This window comes from Salmo salar, chromosome ssa20 (assembly GCF_905237065.1).
Source record: "Salmo salar chromosome ssa20, Ssal_v3.1, whole genome shotgun sequence".
In the NCBI taxonomy this organism is placed as follows: Eukaryota; Metazoa; Chordata; class Actinopteri; order Salmoniformes; family Salmonidae; genus Salmo; species Salmo salar.
The window spans coordinates 89,489,789-89,510,962 of NC_059461.1; the positions used below are offsets into that span (position 1 = coordinate 89,489,789).

At 46.8% G+C, this 21,174-nt stretch overlaps 2 protein-coding genes across 3 annotated transcripts in view; both read right to left on the minus strand.

Annotated features, from left to right (window-relative positions):
* Positions 1 to 21,174, minus strand: part of LOC106581525 (protein phosphatase 1D) — a 33,694-nt gene that overhangs the window by 7,044 nt on the left and 5,476 nt on the right. Inside the window, exons 1-4 of one of the 2 annotated variants that reach the window (XM_045704098.1) lie at positions 15,167 to 15,913; positions 6,592 to 6,820; positions 3,276 to 3,400; positions 123 to 304 (exon numbers count right to left, since the gene is read on the minus strand). In XM_045704098.1, coding sequence (XP_045560054.1) covers positions 123 to 304; positions 3,276 to 3,400; positions 6,592 to 6,820; positions 15,167 to 15,710 — 1,080 coding nt within the window. In that variant the 5' untranslated portion in view covers positions 15,711 to 15,913. Of the gene's footprint in view, positions 1 to 122; positions 305 to 3,275; positions 3,401 to 6,591; positions 6,821 to 15,166; positions 15,914 to 21,174 lie in introns of those variants that run through there. The other variant, XM_045704099.1, reaches the window with a different exon arrangement.
* LOC123729301 (uncharacterized PPE family protein PPE12-like) lies at positions 404 to 2,746 on the minus strand. Its single transcript, XM_045704097.1, has 2 exons — positions 572 to 2,746; positions 404 to 481 (listed from the first exon to the last, which is right to left on the minus strand). Exons 1-2 carry the CDS (start codon positions 2,729 to 2,731, stop codon positions 419 to 421), a joined length of 2,223 nt encoding a protein of 740 aa, XP_045560053.1. The 5' UTR covers positions 2,732 to 2,746; the 3' UTR covers positions 404 to 418.

Sequence of the window (21,174 nt, forward strand, 5' to 3'; positions counted from 1 at the left end):
GGGAAAAGAAAGTTTCAAAACAGATTGAATCAGGGGAGGTGCTACCTAAACCAATAAGAAACACTGATTTCTTACGGTGTGCCCTACTGAACAGGGCCCCACCGCGTAGCACCGCAACTCACCATGGCCTCATCGTTGTCCTGGCACATGGAGACGGCGTCCTGGGGGGGCACCATGTTCCACAGCCCGTCACTGCCCAGGATGACGTAACGGTGTTTATTGGGGTCAAGGGTCAGAACACAGGTGTCTGGCTCCGGGGACACTACAAACTCTCCGCTGTAGAAGTCATAGCTCCACAGGTCGCCTACAGGGACAGAAGATAATTCAATCAAAAAGGTTCTTTATCTCACAAGGGAACACAGGACAACAAGGGGAAAGGAGAAGTGAAGATGAGGGTTTTACACACATCCACAATATTTTACAGTAACTGGACCAAAAAAAACAAGATGACATGCATAGAAAAAAGGAAACACCCAACTACCTCATTGCCCGTCTCACTGTTCCCAACTGCCTCATTGCCCGTCTCGCTGTTCCCAACTACCTCATTGCTCGTCTCGCTGTTCCCAACTACCTCATTGCCCGTCTCGCTGTTCCCAACTGCCTCATTGCCCGTCTCGCTGTTCCCAACTGCCTCATTGCCCGTCTCGCTGTTCCCAACTACCTCATTGCCCGTCTCGCTGTTCCCAACTGCCTCATTGCCCGTCTCGCTGTTCCCAACTGCCTCATTGCCCGTCTCGCTGTTCCCAACTACCTCATTGCCCGTCTCGCTGTTCCCAACTGCCTCATTGCCCGTCTCGCTGTTCCCAACTGCCTCATTGCCCGTCTCGCTGTTCCCAACTACCTCATTGCCCGTCTCGCTGTTCCCAACTGCCTCATTGCCCGTCTCGCTGTTCCCAACTGCCTCATTGCCCGTCTCGCTGTTCCCAACTACCTCATTGCCCGTCTCGCTGTTCCCAACTACCTCATTGCCCGTCTCGCTGTTCCCAACTACCTCATTGCCCGTCTCGCTGTTCCCAACTGCCTCATTGCCCGTCTCGCTGTTCCCAACTGCCTCATTGCCCGTCTCGCTGTTCCCAACTGCCTCATTGCCCGTCTCGCTGTTCCCAACTGCCTCATTGCCCGTCTCGCTGTTCCCAACTGCCTCATTGCCCGTCTCGCTGTTCCCAACTGCCTCATTGCCCGTCTCGCTGTTCCCAACTGCCTCATTGCCCGTCTCGCTGTTCCCAACTGCCTCATTGCCCGTCTCGCTGTTCCCAACTGCCTCATTGCCCGTCTCGCTGTTCCCAACTGCCTCATTGCCCGTCTCGCTGTTCCCAACTGCCTCATTGCCCGTCTCGCTGTTCCCAACTACCTCATTGCCCGTCTCGCTGTTCCCAACTGCCTCATTGCCCGTCTCGCTGTTCCCAACTGCCTCATTGCCCGTCTCGCTGTTCCCAACTACCTCATTGCCCGTCTCGCTGTTCCCAACTGCCTCATTGCCCGTCTCGCTGTTCCCAACTGCCTCATTGCCCGTCTCGCTGTTCCCAACTGCCTCATTGCCCGTCTCGCTGTTCCCAACTGCCTCATTGCCCGTCTCGCTGTTCCCAACTGCCTCATTGCCCGTCTCGCTGTTCCCAACTGCCTCATTGCCCGTCTCGCTGTTCCCAACTGCCTCATTGCCCGTCTCGCTGTTCCCAACTGCCTCATTGCCCGTCTCGCTGTTCCCAACTGCCTCATTGCCCGTCTCGCTGTTCCCAACTGCCTCATTGCCCGTCTCGCTGTTCCCAACTACCTCATTGCCCGTCTCGCTGTTCCCAACTGCCTCATTGCCCGTCTCGCTGTTCCCAACTGCCTCATTGCCCGTCTCGCTGTTCCCAACTGCCTCATTGCCCGTCTCGCTGTTCCCAACTGCCTCATTGCCCGTCTCGCTGTTCCCAACTGCCTCATTGCCCGTCTCGCTGTTCCCAACTGCCTCATTGCCCGTCTCGCTGTTCCCAACTGCCTCATTGCCCGTCTCGCTGTTCCCAACTGCCTCATTGCCCGTCTCGCTGTTCCCAACTGCCTCATTGCCCGTCTCGCTGTTCCCAACTGCCTCATTGCCCGTCTCGCTGTTCCCAACTGCCTCATTGCCCGTCTCGCTGTTCCCAACTGCCTCATTGCCCGTCTCGCTGTTCCCAACTGCCTCATTGCCCGTCTCGCTGTTCCCAACTGCCTCATTGCCCGTCTCGCTGTTCCCAACTGCCTCATTGCCCGTCTCGCTGTTCCCAACTACCTCATTGCCCGTCTCGCTGTTCCCAACTGCCTCATTGCCCGTCTCGCTGTTCCCAACTGCCTCATTGCCCGTCTCGCTGTTCCCAACTGCCTCATTGCCCGTCTCGCTGTTCCCAACTGCCTCATTGCCCGTCTCGCTGTTCCCAACTACCTCATTGCCCGTCTCGCTGTTCCCAACTGCCTCATTGCCCGTCTCGCTGTTCCCAACTGCCTCATTGCCCGTCTCGCTGTTCCCAACTGCCTCATTGCCCGTCTCGCTGTTCCCAACTACCTCATTGCCCGTTTCGCTGTTCCCAACTGCCTCATTGCCCGTCTCGCTGTTCCCAACTGCCTCATTGCCCGTCTCGCTGTTCCCAACTGCCTCATTGCCCGTCTCGCTGTTCCCAACTGCCTCATTGCCCGTCTCGCTGTTCCCAACTGCCTCATTGCCCGTCTCGCTGTTCCCAACTGCCTCATTGCCCGTCTTGCTGTTCCCAAACATAGTTATATATGGGTTCTTTATGTTTGGAAACAGCAATACTGTGATCTCGAGCCAAGTAGTTAGAGGATTAGTAAGTAAGCTCTTTCAGAAGCTAACAGATTCCTTACTCACCAACATTGCTACTCGCAAACATTACTAACATTACTACTCACCAACATTACTACTCGCCTACATTACTACTCACCACCAACATTATTACTCACCACCACCATTATTACTCACCACCACCATTATTACTCACCACCACCATTACTACCCGCCAACAACATTACTACTGACATTCGAACAACTAACTCGCCAACAACAACCAACATTACTACTCGCCAACAACATTACTACTCGCCAACAACATTACTACTCGCCAACATTACTTACCAACAACAGCTGCAGAAAAAGTAGTGGGGTCAGAGTGCAGTCCCACTGGGCACACACTGGTTGAACCAACCTATTTGGCTAAGGTGTATGTAAACTTCCAACTTCAATTGTATTACAGAAATACATTTGTGGCACTTACTGAATCTTAGCGACAACCACAACAACATACCTAGAGCTCTGGCCACAGCCAGGAACGGTATCTGGTCTATGACCGTGCTCCTCCTGACTGGCCCGTTATGAGTCAGCCTGGGTCTCTTCCACACCACCCGGTTCACACCCGACTTCTTTATCACACTGGAGATAGGAGGGAGAGAGACAGACAGGACAGTTACCACACTGGAGATAGGAGGGAGGGAGACAGACAGGACAGTTACCACCCTGGAGATAGGAGGGAGAGAGACAGACAGGACAGTTATCACCCTGGAGATAGGAGGGAGAGAGAGACAGACAGGACAGTTATCACCCTGGAGATAGGAGGGAGAGAGACAGACAGGACAGTTACCACCCTGGAGATAGGAGGGAGAGAGACAGACAGGACAGTTATCCCACTGGAGAAGGAGGGAGAGAGACAGGACAGTTATCACACTGGAGATAGGAGGGAGAGAGACAGACAGGACAGTTATCACCCTGGAGATAGGAGGGAGAGAGACAGACAGGACAGTTATCACACTGGAGATGGGAGGGAGAGAGACAGACAGGACAGTTATCATAGGCATTCAGTAAGGTAGTAATAAAGTACTAGTTATGGTTTAGCTGTAAATTTAGTAAAGTAAAAGGCATCCCATTACCTTAATAGTGCGTCTGTCCATCCCTCTAGTCTGGTTACCCAGTCAGTTCTACAGTAGTCTGTCCATCCCTCTAGTCTAGTTACCCAGTCAGTTCTACAGTAGTCTGTCCATCCCTCTAGTCTAGTTACCCAGTCAGTTCTACAGTAGTCTGTCCATCCCTCTAGTCTAGTTACCCAGTCAGTTCTACAGTAGTCTGTCCATCCCTCTAGTCTAGTTACCCAGTCAGTTCTACAGTAGTCTGTCCATCCCTCTAGTCTAGTTACCCAGTCAGTTCTACAGTAGTCTGTCCATCCCTCTAGTCTAGTTACCCAGTCAGTTCTACAGTAGTCTGTCCATCCCTCTAGTCTAGTTACCCAGTCAGTTCTACAGTAGTCTGTCCATCCCTCTAGTCTAGTTACCCAGTCAGTTCTACAGTAGTCTGTCCATCCCTCTAGTTACCCAGTCAGTTCTACAGTAGTCTGTCCATCCCTCTAGTCTGGTTGCCCAGTCAGTTCTACAGTAGTCTGTCCATCCCTCTAGTCTGGTTACCCAGTCAGTTCTACAGTAGTCTGTCCATCCCTCTAGTCTGGTTACCCAGTCAGTTCTACAGTAGTCTGTCCATCCCTCTAGTCTGGTTACCCAGTCAGTTCTACAGTAGTCTGTCCATCCCTCTAGTCTGGTTACCCAGTCAGTTCTACAGTAGTCTGTCCATCCCTCTAGTCTGGTTACCCAGTCAGTTCTACAGTAGTCTGTCCATCCCTCTAGTCTAGTTACCCAGTCAGTTCTACAGTAGTCTGTCCATCCCTCTAGTCTAGTTACCCAGTCAGTTCTACAGTAGTCTGTCCATCCCTCTAGTCTAGTTACCCAGTCAGTTCTACAGTAGTCTGTCCATCCCTCTAGTCTAGTTACCCAGTCAGTTCTACAGTAGTCTGTCCATCCCTCTAGTCTAGTTACCCAGTCAGTTCTACAGTAGTCTGTCCATCCCTCTAGTCTGGTTACCCAGTCAGTTCTACAGTAGTCTGTCCATCCCTCTAGTCTGGTTACCCAGTCAGTTCTACAGTAGTCTGTCCATCCCTCTAGTCTGGTTACCCAGTCAGTTCTACAGTAGTCTGTCCATCCCTCTAGTCTGGTTACCCAGTCAGTTCTACAGTAGTCTGTCCATCCCTCTAGTCTGGTTACCCAGTCAGTTCTACAGTAGTCTGTCCATCCCTCTAGTCTGGTTACCCAGTCAGTTCTACAGTAGTCTGTCCATCCCTCTAGTCTAGTTACCCAGTCAGTTCTACAGTAGTCTGTCCATCCCTCTAGTCTAGTTACCCAGTCAGTTCTACAGTAGTCTGTCCATCCCTCTAGTCTGGTTACCCAGTCAGTTCTACAGTAGTCTGTCCATCCCTCTAGTCTAGTTACCCAGTCAGTTCTACAGTAGTCTGTCCATCCCTCTAGTCTAGTTACCCAGTCAGTTCTACAGTAGTCTGTCCATCCCTCTAGTCTGGTTACCCAGTCAGTTCTACAGTAGTCTGTCCATCCCTCTAGTCTGGTTACCCAGTCAGTTCTACAGTAGTCTGTCCATCCCTCTAGTCTAGTTACCCAGTCAGTTCTACAGTAGTCTGTCCATCCCTCTAGTCTAGTTACCCAGTCAGTTCTACAGTAGTCTGTCCATCCCTCTAGTCTAGTTACCCAGTCAGTTCTACAGTAGTCTGTCCATCCCTCTAGTCTAGTTACCCAGTCAGTTCTACAGTAGTCTGTCCATCCCTCTAGTCTGGTTACCCAGTCAGTCCGATAGTTTTTCTGTTGTTTTTGACCAAGCAGGCATACAGCAGGACATACAGCAGGACATACAGCAGGACAGACAGCAGGACAGACAGCAGGACATACAGCAGGACAGACACTGATTGTGAGCTTGCAGTAGCGTAGACAATGCAGAGAGAGAGATTCTCTTTGGCTCGAACCCATTCCCCTGTCGCAGGAGCTGTTGTTTTGGATGCACGGTCACATGAGGGTACGGTTGTGTTGTGGTTGTGCTACGGTTGTGTTGTGGTTGTGCTACGGTTGTGTTGTGGTTGTGCTACGGTTGTGTTGTGGTGTGGTTGTGCTACGGTTGTGTTGTGGTGTGGTTGTGCTACGGTTGTGTTGTGGTTGTGCTACGGTTGTGTTGTGGTTGTGTTGTTAGTTGTGCTACGGTTGTGTTGTGTTGTGGTTGTGTTGTGTTGTGGTTGTGTTGTGTTGTGGTGTGGTTGTGTTGTGTTGTGGTTGTGCTACGGTTGTGTTGTGTTGTTCGTTGTGCTACGGTTGTGTTGTGGTTGTGTTGTGGTTGTGGTTGTGTTGTTCGTTGTGCTACGGTTGTGTTGTGGTTGTGTTGTTAGTTGTGCTACGGTTGTGTTGTTCGTTGTGCTACAGTTGTGTTGTGGTTGTGTTGTGTTGTGGTTGTGTTGTTCGTTGTGCTACGGTTGTGTTGTGGTTGTGTTGTGTTGTGGTTGTGTTGTTCGTTGTGCTACGGTTGTGTTGTGGTTGTGTTGTGTTGTGTTGTTCGTTGTGCTACGGTTGTGTTGTGGTTGTGTTGTGTTGTGGTTGTGTTGTGGTTGTGGTTGTGTTGTTAGTTGTGCTACGGTTGTGTTGTGTTGTGGTTGTGTTGTTCGTTGTGCTACGGTTGTGTTGTGGTTGTGTTGTGGTTGTGCTACGGTTGGGGGCCCTAGTACAGTAGTAGGTGTCGGTCAGTCTTACCTGCCCCCCAGCCCTTCAATACGCTCCCTCTCCTTGGGAAGCTCAGGCTTGTGGTCCTGTGTAACCTCCACAGCCCTGATGAACTGGTCAGAGGGGTCATCCTGCACCCCCAGCACTATGGCAGAGTCTCCTACGTGGGCCACATACATTCGGTCCCCCCGGATTACCACTACACTGGCCGTGGTGCCTGAGGTGCTGGGTAACCCCGTGAAAGTCTTGGGCCATTCGGCTGCAGAGACAGAGAGAGCGAGAGAGAACAACAGAGAGAGAGAGAACGACAGAGAGAGAGCGAGAACGAAGGACAGAGAGAGAAAGAAGGACAGAGAGAGAGAGAAGGACAGAGAGAGAGAGAGAGAGAGAGAGAGAGAGAGAAGGACAGAGAGAGAGAGAGAGAGAGAGAAGGACAGAGAGAGAGAGAGAGAGAAGGACAGAGAGAGAGAGAGAGAGAGAAGGACGAGAGGAGAGAGAGAGAGAGAGAGAAGGACAGAGAGAGAGAGAGAGAGAGACAGAGAGAGAGAGAGAGAGAGGAGAGAGAGAGAGAGAAGGACAGAGAGAGAGAGAGAGAGAGAGAGAGAGAAGGACAGAGAGAGAGAGAGAGAGAGAGAAGGAGAGAGAGAGAGAGAGAGAGAGAGAAGGACAGAGAGAGAGAGAGAGAGAGAGAGAAGAGAGAGAGGGGACAGAGAGAGAGAGAGAGAGAGAGAGAGAGAGAGAGACAGAGAGAGAGAGAGAGAGAGAGAAGGACAGAGAGAGAGAGAAGGACAGAGAGAGAGAGAGAGAGAGGAGAGAGAGAGAGAAGGACAGAGAGAGAGAGAAGGACAGAGAGAGAGAGAAGGACAGAGAGAGAGAGAGAAGGACAGAGAGAGAGAGAGAAGGACAGAGAGAGAGAGAAGGACAGAGAGAGAGAGGACATGTTAAAATATTGGAAGCTGCCCAGCCTTAGAAGAAGCGTTCGGAGTCAGACTAAAGCTTCTTACCTGAGGTCTCCGCCTGCAATAACATGGCCCCTGAACACAACAACAGTTAGGAAGGAACTCCACTTTTAAAAAGGTCCTGAACAGTTATTCTGAAAAGTACTTTTTGAAACGACAAGCTGAGTGGGGGCAAGCAGCTTATATTCATGAGGTCGCCTTGACTGACAGCTACATTGAAACGCCTACAGCAAGCAACTTGGATGCAGTGAATAGTGTTACAGTAATTTTATCTCAAGCAAATTTGGTGATACACAAAGCAACTCAAGCATTGAAATTGTATCAATGATATAATAATAATATTAAAAAAAAATATATATATATATATACACACACACACAGTTTGTTTCTTGTGATGAGGTTCACAGCAGCACTGACAGATATGTTGCCTTGACAACAGCGTCAGAGTTTTGAATGACCTATCCCCTCCTTTAGTTCCATGCTGGCTGAAGACCTAGCTAGCCAGCCAGTAGCTAACACCAGACACAGATGAAGACCTAGCTAGCCAGCCAGTAGCTAACACCAGACACAGATGAAGACCTAGCTAGCCAGCCAGTAGCTAACACCAGACACAGATGAAGACCTAGCTAGCCAGCCAGTAGCTAACACCAGGCACAGATGAAGACCTAGCTAGCCAGCCAGTAGCTAACACCAGACACAGATGAAGACCTAGCTAGCCAGCCAGTAGCTAACACCAGACACAGATGAAGACCTAGCTAGCCAGCCAGTAGCTAACACCAGACACAGATGAAGACCTAGCTAGCCAGCCAGTAGCTAACACCAGACACAGATGAAGACCTAGCTAGCAAGCCAGTAGCTAACACCAGACACAGATGAAGACCTAGCTAGCCAGCCAGTAGCTAACACCAGACACAGATGAAGACCTAGCTAGCCAAAGATGAAGACCTAGCTAGCCACTATAGCTAACACCAGACACAGATGAAGACCTAGCTAGCCAGCCAGTAGCTAACACCAGACACAGATGAAGACCTAGCTAGCCAGTAACTAGCTAACACCAGACACAGATGAAGACCTAGCTAGGCTAGCCAGTAGCTAACACCAGACACAGATGAAGACCTAGCTAGCAAGCCAGTAGCTAACACCAGACACAGATGAAGACCTAGCTAGCCAGCCAGTAGCTAACACCAGACACAGATGAAGACCTAGCTAGCCAGCCAGTAGCTAACACCAGACACAGATGAAGACCTAGCTAGCAAGCCAGTAGCTAACACCAGACACAGATGAAGACCTAGCTAGCCAGCCAGTAGCTAACACCAGACACAGATGAAGACCTAGCTAGCCACTATAGCTAACACCAGGCACAGATGAAGACCTAGCTAGCCAGCCAGTAGCTAACACCAGACACAGATGAAGACCTAGCTAGCCAGCCAGTAGCTAACACCAGACACAGATGAAGACCTAGCTAGCAAGCCAGTAGCTAACACCAGACACAGATGAAGACCTAGCTAGCCAGCCAGTAGCTAACACCAGACACAGATGAAGACCTAGCTAGCCACTATAGCTAACACCAGGCACAGATGAAGACCTAGCTAGCCACTATAGCTAACACCAGACACAGATGAAGACCTAGCTAGCCAGCCAGTAGCTAACACCAGACACAGATGAAGACCTAGCTAGCCAGTAACTAGCTAACACCAGGCACAGATGAAGACCTAGCTAGCCAGTAACTAGCTAACACCAGACACAGATGAAGACCTAGCTAGCCAGTAACTAGCTAACACCAGGCACAGATGAAGACCTAGCTAGCCAGTAACTAGCTAACACCAGACACAGATGAAAGGGGAAACGGAGAAGAATCTTTGCCATAGATCAATAGGGTAAACTTTTAATTATATTTGCCGACACCCTACAGTCAAATGTTGGCACCAGTAAAGTAGCCGTCTAGCTATATAAACCCCGCCCCTCTGCAAACCCTTCTCCGATGTTGGTTACAAGGCAGAACTTATTTAAATTAGGTAAAAGAATATCTGGTTACCATTGGTGTATTTAAAATTAAAGTTCAGGTGATGTCACCTTGTCCCCTTAATAATGAATCCTAGTGTTTGACATGGGGGAGGGGACCAGTAACTTTATGATCAAACTTCATCAATGTGGAAGCAACAAGTCATTTTTTTCATACTTTGATCTGGTTTCCTTCAAATATCAAATTTCATGAAAAAAACATGATTGACTGTTCAACTTTGTCTGCCATCTTCACAGACAGAAGACCAGGCCAGTGAGATCAGAGGAACACACGACAGCGTAAGGATGAGAGACAGTGTGTTTCTAATCTGGAGAAGCATCAATCTCAATCTAAACACAGACAGACCTTTTATCAACACCTGTGACAAGTCTGGGGAGGTGCAAGTAGTAGTGAATTATGGCTGTTCAACCCTGTTCCTGGAGAGATACCCTCCTGTAGGTTTTATACTCCAACCCTGTTCCTGGAGAGATACCCTCCTGTAGGTTTATACTCCAACCGTGTTCCTGGAGAGATACCCTCCTGTAGGTTTTTACTCCAACCCTGTTCCTGGAGAGATACCCTCCTGTAGGTTTTAACTCCAACCCTGTTCCTGGAGAGATACCCTCCTGTAGGTTTTCACTCCAACCCTGTTCCTGGAGAGCCACTGTCTCTAGTCGCTCCAACCCCTGATTCTAAGAATTACCTGGTTGATCAGCTGAATCAGGTTAGTTATAACTGGGGTTGAAGTGAAAACCTACAGAAGTGTAGCTCTCCAGGAACAGGATAGAGCAGTCCTGGTATGGGGTATCAATAGTGACACATCTATCGGCATAACAAATAGTTGCTGCATGTGTTTGTTCCAGCACTCGGCACTAATCAAGGGCTTGATTTAGTTGAATCAGATGTGTTAATACTGGGCTCAAAGAAAAATGCACATCCTTCAGTTTTCCCAGGACTAGATTGCAGTTTGGATCCACTGTGTACTGGTGACTTAACAGGGCAGTGGAAAGAACCAGAGCGAATCGCTGATGACCGCCCTAAATACAACTACCCTCACAGCTGATAAGCCAAGAGACTTGTTCATCAAATGATAAGAGAAAGGGGGAACAACCCTTATACCTCAGTAGATATGCCGCTCCATGCAGACTCTCCTTCACAACCAACAACATCAGATCTCACATGCTGCCTGGCCTGCCTCGTCCAGCAATAAACATGATTTGTTATGTCATCGAGGTCAAACAACCGTCGTCAACTCTTTCCAAAACACGCAGCTGAACCATTGTCGTGTGTATCGAAAGCAAACAGAGAAAGGCACTATGGGAAAATCCCATTTACGGTAGTGATGTGCCGTTCGTGAACAATTAGTTAAAAGAGAAGTTTAGAAAAAAATAACTGTCAAAATTCATTTTTCTGAGTTTCATTACTTCATTATCTGTTTGCAATGCACATCAGTGCCATCTGCTGGTCAGTAATAAAATAGCAGCGTGTGATTCTCAGACAGACATTCCTCCTCCACTGGTTTCATCAACACTCTGCAGTAGGTCGTTGTCTTCAGGAGCCTATAATCAGTTGGAATACCAGGCTCACATCTTACATTATGCTTCCCCTTTTTTTGCGTTCAAGGTGACTATTTTTCAAAACCGGGAATCTATGTTATTATTTAAGGATGCTTAAGACAGAAGCTTTATACTATACTAAATAAAAGAAATTATATATGAACCACATACTCTCACGTCCCTAAATGTTTGTGCAAAGTTCCCTACGCTAAGCTACCGGTCAAGTGAAACTTTTAGTACAAAAATCGGAACTATATTTGTAAGTACGGTGTCCAGTACAGGTCGGTGTTTGAAATCAGCTTGGAATCGAAGAAAGCACCGGAACTACGACGAAATCAGTGGGATCTCATATGTTACAACACACGGCTTGAAAAAGCACGTGATCAAATAAATCTTTCCAACTTCAATGTGTTCAAAACAAACAGGAACTGAAATAAAAAAAATATTAAAAAATAAAAAAAAAGCTCCAACTGTGAAAAATTCGATTTAAACGGTCATCCAACTCAGAATTCCAACTCAGGAACTCGGGCCTGTTTTTAGAGCTCCAACTTTCTGACCTGAAGATCGCTGAAGTCGTGATTTGACCTCGTATTTTCTCTGAGTTCCCAGTTGTTTTGAACACAGCATTATCTGCTTCACGATTTCGAAGCATGCCTCAGAGCTCCTGTATAAAACGAAACATCACTAGCCATAAACACTCACATTGGTGCCACAAAAGACAGAAGATGATGATGTGTAGGTATACGGGGAGGGGGGGGAAACGTGCAGTGTTTAGTTCAAGATTATTTGTTAGCAATATGTAATGTATAGACTAAGAGCGCTTTATAAACTGTTTATTGATTGTGGGGGTTTTAATAGTGTGAGAAGACAACAACATATTTAGTGAGAATCACAACATAAATATCCTTTTCTAGCTCTTAACTAATGTCGATGTCCAGGCCCCAGGGGAAATCTAACTAGCATAATAAAACAAAGGTAATATGACCCCTCAGTGTAAAGGTGAGACCGGTACCAGTTGAAAAAAGGTATTGAAGTATATATGGAGACTGTTTAGTTTTTTAATTAAATTCATTAAAATGTTTCCTGATCCCTCTCAGATATCATAGACACTTCAGAACAAACTTCCTTAAATATTGTTTGGTGGGACTATCCGTTCTTCCATGTAGTGAATCTGTTATTCAATGTGTTTCTATGGGCTAATAGCAGTAATCTGTTATTCAATGTGTTTCTATGGGCTAATAGCAGTAATCTGTTATTCAATGTGTTTCTATGGGCTAATAGCAGTAAGGACTATCTGTTATTCAATGTGTTTCTATGGGCTAATAGCAGTAAGGACTATCTGTTATTCAATGTGTTTCTATGGGCTAATAGCAGTAATCTGTTATTCAATGTGTTTCTATGGGCTAATAGCAGTAATCTGTTATTCAATGTGTTTCTATGGGCTAATAGCAGTAAGGACTATCTGTTTGTTATTCAATGTGTTTCTATTGGCTAATAGCAGTAATCTGTTATTCAATGTGTTTCTATGGGCTAATAGCAGTACGGACTATCTGTTATTCAATGTGTTTCTATGGGCTAATAGCAGTAAGGACTATCTGTTATTCAATGTGTTTCTATGGGCTAATAGCAGTAAGGACAAATAAAAATGTTCATCAAAACATTTTTTTTTTAGATACTTCAAGGGGTCTTAAAATTCAAAATAAAATAGCAAAACGATCCTTGGTATGACCTTCTTAAAAGAATTCCAAATAGCTTAGTAGTTCGCTTCATTAAAAGAGGATTGAGATGGGTTATTTTATAGTAGGATTAAACACACACACACACACACTACTCCGACTCAGCGGCTCCATACACCTGCTCCAACTACCAGCTGTCGGCTGTCATATGCCCACATGAGCGTCAGTGGCGACCCGTCATTCAGGGCAGGTGGAGCAGAGCTGTTTTGCAGTGTTATTTTGGCATTAATACATGTCACATTCCAGTTTAAAAACTAAATGGAGTTAATAAAGCCTCCATACAAACATGGTGTCTTTCTTGTTTTCTAGAGTAAGGCAGCTCCAAAAATGCAGGTGTTTCAGCCTAGATCAGTGCTTTCTGTGGTGGAGGGGCAGCCAGCGGGAAAATACAGAGCGTAGGGGTTGGTAATGTTCTCTAGTTGCGCCGTGATTGGCACAGTGTTCTGTCACTCATGGGGACACTACCTAACTGCCAAATCTAAGGGTAGAGCTCGATAATTCAAGCCCCTTGGGTTCTGCCATAGAGTTACATTAGAAGTGTACCCATCCAAGAAGGCTCAAGATCATTGGCCACAGGTAAAATGACATCAAATCACATTATATCTACTGTAGCTTTGATTGGACTGATCATGTCAACATCCTACTTTCAAAATATTAGCTAGCAATCATCATCATTAATCAAGTCGAACAATTTACTGCGCTTTTTAATCCTTGTCATATGAAGAGAAATTATAGATAAAACGTATCGGTGCTCATCGGCCATAAACATTACACAACAAGTTGGTAATCGCAAATTCAACAATGAGTGGTTTGGAAGGAATCAGTGGCTATCTGCAAGCATAGCAAAGCAATCAATCACTAGCCTGCTATTCAGTGGAGTGGGTGTGTGCTCATCAGCCTCACTGCAGCTCAGTGCTCATCTAAGGCAAGATATACATTCAAGAGTCGTTCACAATCTAGTTCGGTTGCGGAAACAACTAGAGCTCGTTTCAAATGTATCAAGAAATAATCTTATTTGTAGGCCTAGTAAATCAACACATGTTCATTGTTTAAACCACACGCTTACAAGTCTATCACAAATGACAGCTTCAAACCCCTATGGTGAAGGACATGTGGGGTGGCAGGTAGTCTAGTGGTTAGAGGCAAGGCAGCCTAGTGGTTAGAGGCAGGGCAGCCTAGTGGTTAGAGGCAGGGCAGCCTAGTGGTTAGAGGCAGGGCAGCCTAGTGGTTAGAGGCAGGGCAGCCTAGTGGTTAGAGGCAGGGCAGCCTAGTGGTTAGAGGCAGGGCAGCCTAGTGGTTAGAGGAAGGGCAGCCTAGTGGTTAGAGGAAGGGCAGCCTAGTGGTTAGAGGAAGGGCAGCCTAGTGGTTAGAGGAAGGGCAGCCTAGTGGTTAGAGGCAGGGCAGCCTAGTGGTTAGAGGCAGGGCAGCCTAGTGGTTAGAGGCAGGGCAGCCTAGTGGTTAGAGACAGGGTAGCCTAGTGGTTAGAGACAGGGTAGCCTAGTGGTTAGAGACAGGGTAGCCTAGTGGTTAGAGACAGGGTAGCCTAGTGGTTAGAGGCAGGGTAGCCTAGTGGTTAGAGACAGGTAGCCTAGTGGTTAGAGGCAGAGTAGCCTAGTGGTTAGAGGCAGGGCAGCCTAGTGGTTAGAGGCAGGGCAGCCTAGTGGTTAGAGGCAGGGCAGTCTAGTGGTTAGAGGCAGGGCAGCCTAGTGGTTAGAGGCAGGGTAGCCTAGTGGTTAGAGGCAGGGTAGCCTAGTGGTTAGAGGCAGGGTAGCCTAGTGGTTAGAGGCAGGGTAGCCTAGTGGTTAGAGGCAGGGTAGCCTAGTGGTTAGAACATTGGACTTGTAACCGAAAGGTTGCTGGATCGAATCCCTGAGCTGACAAGGTAAAGATCTGTCATTCTGCCCCTGAACAAGACAGTTAACCCCACTGTTCCTAGGCCGTCATTATACATAAGAATTTGTTCTTAACTGACTTGCCTGGTTAAATAGATGTGAAAGAGAGGCTTGTAGAATCATGAGTTTTCAGTTCGCCGGTAGGGCTCTGGGCATTACTGAGTCGAGTCGAAAAGATCCGAGTCAGTAAAAAGAGCTCAACTTCCCATTCCCGGAGCCCCCCTCGCCCGTTTGAGGTTGGGGGTTTAGAGAAGAATCGTGGTATGTCTCTTTCTTTGCTCTACAGACAGATGGTAAGCCGTGGTATGTTTATTTCGCTAGCCAAGCCTGAGAACCCAAACCACACATTCAGCCTGTGGTGGCCATTTCATTCTTAACAGTTTGCACGTTTTAGAGGCTTGGTAGCTAAATGCGAAAACACAAATCCCAATGTACAAAGCTGGATGATTATTTAACTTACGTAGTTTTTTCCACATGGCATGGTGGCAGGCAACGAAACCTTTCCGAATAGCTGCACACACTTCCTCGTCATCCTTGGACCAAAAGCCCCGCTGTTTCTTGATGAATTCCCACAAATAGTCCCTTGCGAATTGCGCTGCCTCTCGGCCTCCGTGGCCATCAAACACCGCGAAGAAAGCCACTGATCGCTGGGGCCGGTTATCGCTCTTGGTCGCCGCCGGAGTACTCTCCACTTTCGATCCTGCCAGTGCAGCAGCTGCAAAATGTTGGTTCCCATTTTGTACATTTTGTGTCCATGTAACTGTAGTGGATGCAGAGGCAGATAGAGGATTGTTCAGTGCATTCCGATCTTCCTGCTCGTTTTCAGGCTTTTCCGGCACAATGTCGGCCGTCGAGTTATTCCCTTTGGTTTCATCTTGTTCGTCCGAGTTCAGCTCGTCTTCCCCCGGCTCGGGCTCCATTACTACCTCGGTAACATCCTCCATGTATTTTCTGCCTCCCTGATCGGAAAAAACACTCACTCGCATCAACAATGCTTTTTCCATGGCTGTAGAGACGTCTTTCTTCAGATGCTGGGCGGTTGTTGTTTTTCTTTAGTACCTAAAAATGGCTTCAAAAGTATTTTAAGTTAAAGTTTATGGCAGCTTAATGATCAATCGCCCGCTTTCGGTCTTTGTTTATTTTCAAGCCTTGTAGGCATGCTCAGGAACGCATTGACGTCAGAGCTGTATCTACTGGGGGTACTGCCCGGAGAATGTACCGGTGCGCCACCTACTGCATGTGTACATCTACATGTATTTGTCACGTACTTCATAAACAACAGGTGTAGGTAGACTAACATTTGGATCAGATCGCTTTATTTTACGGCCCTTCTCAACAATGCAGAGAGAAAAATAATTCCACGAGGGATATATACAGGCCTACACAGTAACAATAGCTTGGCTATATACACTGGGTAGCAGTACTGAGTGGATGTGAAAGGGTAAGAGGTAAATATGTATGTACATACAGCAGTGGAGGCCACTCAGAGGAAAGGGAGGACCATCCTAAGTGAATTTCACAAAAATAATGAAACAATTTTTTTTATATTTTTAGATAAAACTATACTAAATATATTCACATGTCACAAAATGATTTATTAAAACACTGTTTTGTATTGAAGGTCTACAGTAGCCTTAATAGCACCATGGTGTAGCCTGAGGACAGCTAGTTTCTGTCCTCCTCTGGGTACATTGACTTCAATACAAAACCTAGGAGGCTCATGGTCCTCACCCCCTTCAATAGACTTACACAGTAATTGTAATTATGGAAACTTCCGCAGGACGTCCTCCAACCTATCAGAGCTCTTGCAGCATGAACTGACATGTTGTCCACCCAACCAAAGGATCAGAGAATGAATCTAGTACTGAAAACATAAGCTACAGCTAGCTAGCACTGCAGTGCATCAAATGTGGTGAGTAGTTGACTCAGAGAAAGACAATAGTTGAACAGTTTTGAACAAATTCAATTATTTACAAAAATTAAGGAGAAGACAGAGAGAGAGCTATAGTTTGTTCTTAGTATTTTTTTCACTTTCACTGAGCTAGAGAATGCAGCTAGCTAATTTAGCCTACTAAAACACCTGGCTCAAATAGAGAGGGATGCTATTTTAGCTAGCTGGCTATGGCTAGCCAACAATGGAACTCTTCCAAGTTCGGGTAAGCTTTTGGTTTTATTAATTTATTGCCACGGGGCCGGCCAGTGTAACTGCTAAACTGCTTGCTGCTGACTGCACACAACTGCATGATTGTAGCGGGTTTACTAACGCATTAGTTCTAGTAGCTATGTTGACTATGATGTTAATATGGTGACAACGATGTAGACTGTGTGTAGCGGTTAGCGGTTATGATATGAAGGTTTAGCTTGGAAAGGTTTTTCCGCTTAGCCACAGTCGGCTGATGTGTTGTGCACTGAAGTCTACAAGCGAAAGGAAAAGGTGAGAGGAGAGCACATAGATACGAGAAGTAATTATACAACGATTAAAGTGATCATGCTGTTTGTATGTGGCTGCTATAGTGAACTGTGTTAGAGTGTGATCAGGGGTGTATTCATTCAGCAGATTCTGTTAAAAAACGTTTCTTAAACGGAAGCGAACTGAATGACAAGGGGATAAGCATACCTGAATTTGTCCAATAGAAAATGTAATTTGCAGCTCTTGGTCTAATGATTGCACCCTAGATCAGCTAGATGCAGGCCAGAGTGTGCAAGGCGGTATTGAATGTGTCACCGTCTGTCACCTTGATTACTCAAATTTCTCTCGACCTGTGCTCCTACGTTGTAAACTTTCATTCATAGGCTATGTTGTAGCAACTTCACGGTGGGTATAGGGAACATTTTAGTATCATGTAGTAGCCTAAACCTATCGCTGTTACATTGAACTGGGTGAATATGAATGACAGTCATCCAATATGTTGTAATAGAAATAAGGCCATGCAAAATAATTATAATAATCATCCTCCCTCATCTTAAATGGCACTGACCGCCACTGACATATAGGTTGAGGTAAAGTGACTAGGCAACAGGATAGATAATAAACAGTAGCAGCAGCATATGTGATGAGTCAAGAGCGTTCCCGCAATAGGGTCAATACAGATAGTTATTAGCTATTTGCTTAACTATTTAGCAGGATCGGGGGAAGGAAAGGGAGATACCTAGTCAGTTGCACAACTGAATGCCTTCAACCAGAAATGTGTCCTCCGCATTTCACCCAACCCCTCTGAATCAGAGCGGGGGGGGCTTCCTTAATCAACGTCCTCAGCGCCCAGGCCTTCCTCTGACACCGCCTGGTATAGAGGTCCTGAATGGCAGGGAGCTCGGCCCCGGTGATGTACTGGCTGTAAGCATTACTCTCGAATGCCTTGTGGTTGGATGCCAAGCAGTTGCCATACAAGTGATTCAGCCGGTCAAGATACTCTCAATGGTGTAGCTGTAGAACGTTGAGGATCTGAGGGCCCATGCCAAACCTTTTCAGCCTCCTGAGTGGGAAGAGGCGTTGTCGTACCTTCTTCACGACTGTGTTGGTGTCATGCGTGGCCACGCAGTTGTGGGTGAGCAGGGAGTCCAGGACTCTTATTTCCCTCATTAAAATGCTAATCATTTTATAACATTTTTGACATGCGTTTTTCTGGATTTTTTTGTTGTTATTCTGTCTCTCACTGTTCAAATAAACCTACCATTAAAATTATAGACTGATCATTTCTTTGTAAGTGGGCAAACGTACACAATCAGCAGGGGATCAAATACTTTTTTCACTCACTGTAGGTGTTCCTATTGTCCAGGTGGGAGAGGGCAGTGTGGAGTGCAATAGAGATTGCATCATCTGTGGATCTGTTGGGGCGGAATGCAAGTTGGAGTGGGTCTTGGGTTTCTGGGATGATGGTGTTGATGTGAGCCATGACCAGCCTTTCAAAATACTTCATGGCTACAGACGTGAGTGCTACGGGTCGGTAGTCCTTTAGGCAGGTTACCTTAGTGTTCTTGGGCACAGGGACTATGGTGGTCTGCTTGAAACATGTTGGTATTACAGACTCAGTCAGGGAGAGGTTGAAAAATGTCAGTGAAGACACTTGCCAGTTGGTCAACGCATGCTCTGAGTACACGTCCTGGTGATCCGTCTGGCTCTGCGGCCTTGTGAATGTTGACCTGTTTAAAGGTCTTACTCACATCGGTTGTGGAGAGCATGATCACACAGTCGTCTGGAACAGCTGATGCTCTCATGCATACTTCAGTGTTACTTGCTCTCGAAGCGAGCATAGAAGTAATTTGGCTTGTCTGGTAGGCTCGTGTCACTGGGCAGCTTGCTGCTGTGCTTCCCTTTGTAGTCTGTAATAGTTTGCAAGCCATGCCACATTCGACGAGCGTCAGAACCGGTGTAGTACAATTCAGTCTTAGCTCTGTATTGACGCTTTGCCTGTTTGATGGTTCGTCGGAGGGCATAGCAGGATTTGTTTTTATAAGCTTCCGGGTTAGATTCCCGCTCCTTGAAAGCGGCAGCTCTACCCTTTAGCTCAGTGCGGATGTTGCCTGTAATCCATGGCTTCTGGTTGGGGTATGTACGTACGGTCACTGTGGGGACGACGTCATCGATGCACTTATTGATGAAGCCAGTGACTGATGTGGTGAACTCCTCAATGCCATCGGAAGAATCCCGGAACATATTCCAGTCTGTGCTAGCAAAACAGTCCTGTAGGTTAGCATCTGCTTCATCTGACCACTTTTTTATTGATCGAGTCACTGGTGCTTCCTGCTTTAGTTTTTGCTTGTAAGCGTGAATCAGGAGGATAGAATTATGGTCAGATTTGCCAAATGGAGGGCAAGGGAGAGCTTTGTACGCGTCTCTGTGTGTGGAGTAAAGGTGGTCAAAAGTATTTTTTTCCCCTCTGGTTGTACATTTAACATGCTGGTAGAAATGAGGTAAAACAGATTTAAGTTTCCCTGCATTAAAGTCCCCGGCCACTAGGTACGCCGCCTCTGGATGAGCGTTTTCCTGTTTGCTTATGGCCATATACAGCTCATTGAGTGCGGTCTTAGTGCCAGCATCGGTTTGTGGTGGTATATAGACAGCTACGAAAAATACAGATAAACTTTCTTGGTAAATAGTGTGGTCTACAGCTTATCATGAGATGCTCTACCTCAGGCGAGCAAAACCTTGAGACTTCCTTAGATTTTGTGCGCCAGCTGTTGTTTACAAATATACAAAGACTTATCTTACCAGAGGCCATTGTTCTATCCTGCCGAAAAAAGCGTAAAACCCACCAGCTGTATGTTTTTCATGTCGTCGCTCATCCACGACTCGGTGAAACATAAGATGTTACAGTTAATGTCCCGTTGGTAGGATATACGTGATCTTAGTTTGTCTATTTTATTATTGATTGATTGTATGTTGGCTAATAGGAATGATAGTGAAGGTAGATTACCCTCTCCGCCTCGGATCCTTACAAGGCGCCCAGACCGTCGTCTTCGATACCTCCGTCTCTTTCTCCAGCGAGTGACAGGGATGAGGGCCTTGTCGGACGTCTGGAGTAAATCCTTCCCGTCCGACTCGTTAAAGAAAAGTATTCCTCCAGTACGGGGTGAGTAATCTCTGTCCTGATATCTAGAAGCTCTTTTCGGGCATAAGACACTGTGGCAGAAACATTATGTACAAAATAAGTTACAAATAACGTGAAAAAACATAGCACAATTGGTTACGGGATCGTGAAACGGCAGCCATCTCCTTCGGCGCCATTCTAACTGCAGGAACTGCTGGATGAGCGATATTGCTAGATATACTTTGCTTATTGTTGTGTTTAGGAAATGTAGTTTCCACAGCTTTTACTAGATGCAGTGCTACTGCCAGAACCTCTGGTTGCTCACTATCTGGCTCTCTGAAATGACCTACTTTGACAATATGATTGTGTTTAGAAAGTGTAGTTTATAAAAACACCTCATGACAGTAACCCATCCATCCGTTCTCTTCTTAAAGTCAGATGATGTATGGGTGAACTTTATTTGCTCCCCATCTCAGGCATGGCCTTTTTGCCAAATCTCTGTACTGACACTGGTCTCAGCTTGGTATTATTCACCCTTTGTCTGTGACAGCAGAATCAACATGTCTGTGTTTCTGTACCTCCTAAGGGTTGGCCAGGGAGAAAGGCAGTGGGAGAGGCTCATCTCTCCAGACCCAGTCCCGCTTTAACTCCTAACCAGAAGAACAGGGGGGAGGGGGGGGTAGAGAGACGGGAGGAGGAGAAGTGTACCCCTCACCTCAGGGCTTTCTTCACACACTGGAAGTCTGTCTACCCATCTACCTGTCTGTCCCCCCTCTCCCCTGCTCTCACTTGGGGCCAAAGCCAGGCCACTGGTACTTTTCAGCCTGCATTTAGATAACAATGACTAACTGAACTTTAACACCTCAGTAAGCAACTGTTTTGATGATGCAGAGGTTGTTTATTCTGCCTCACTGTCAGTGTAACGCAAGGGTGTAAACTA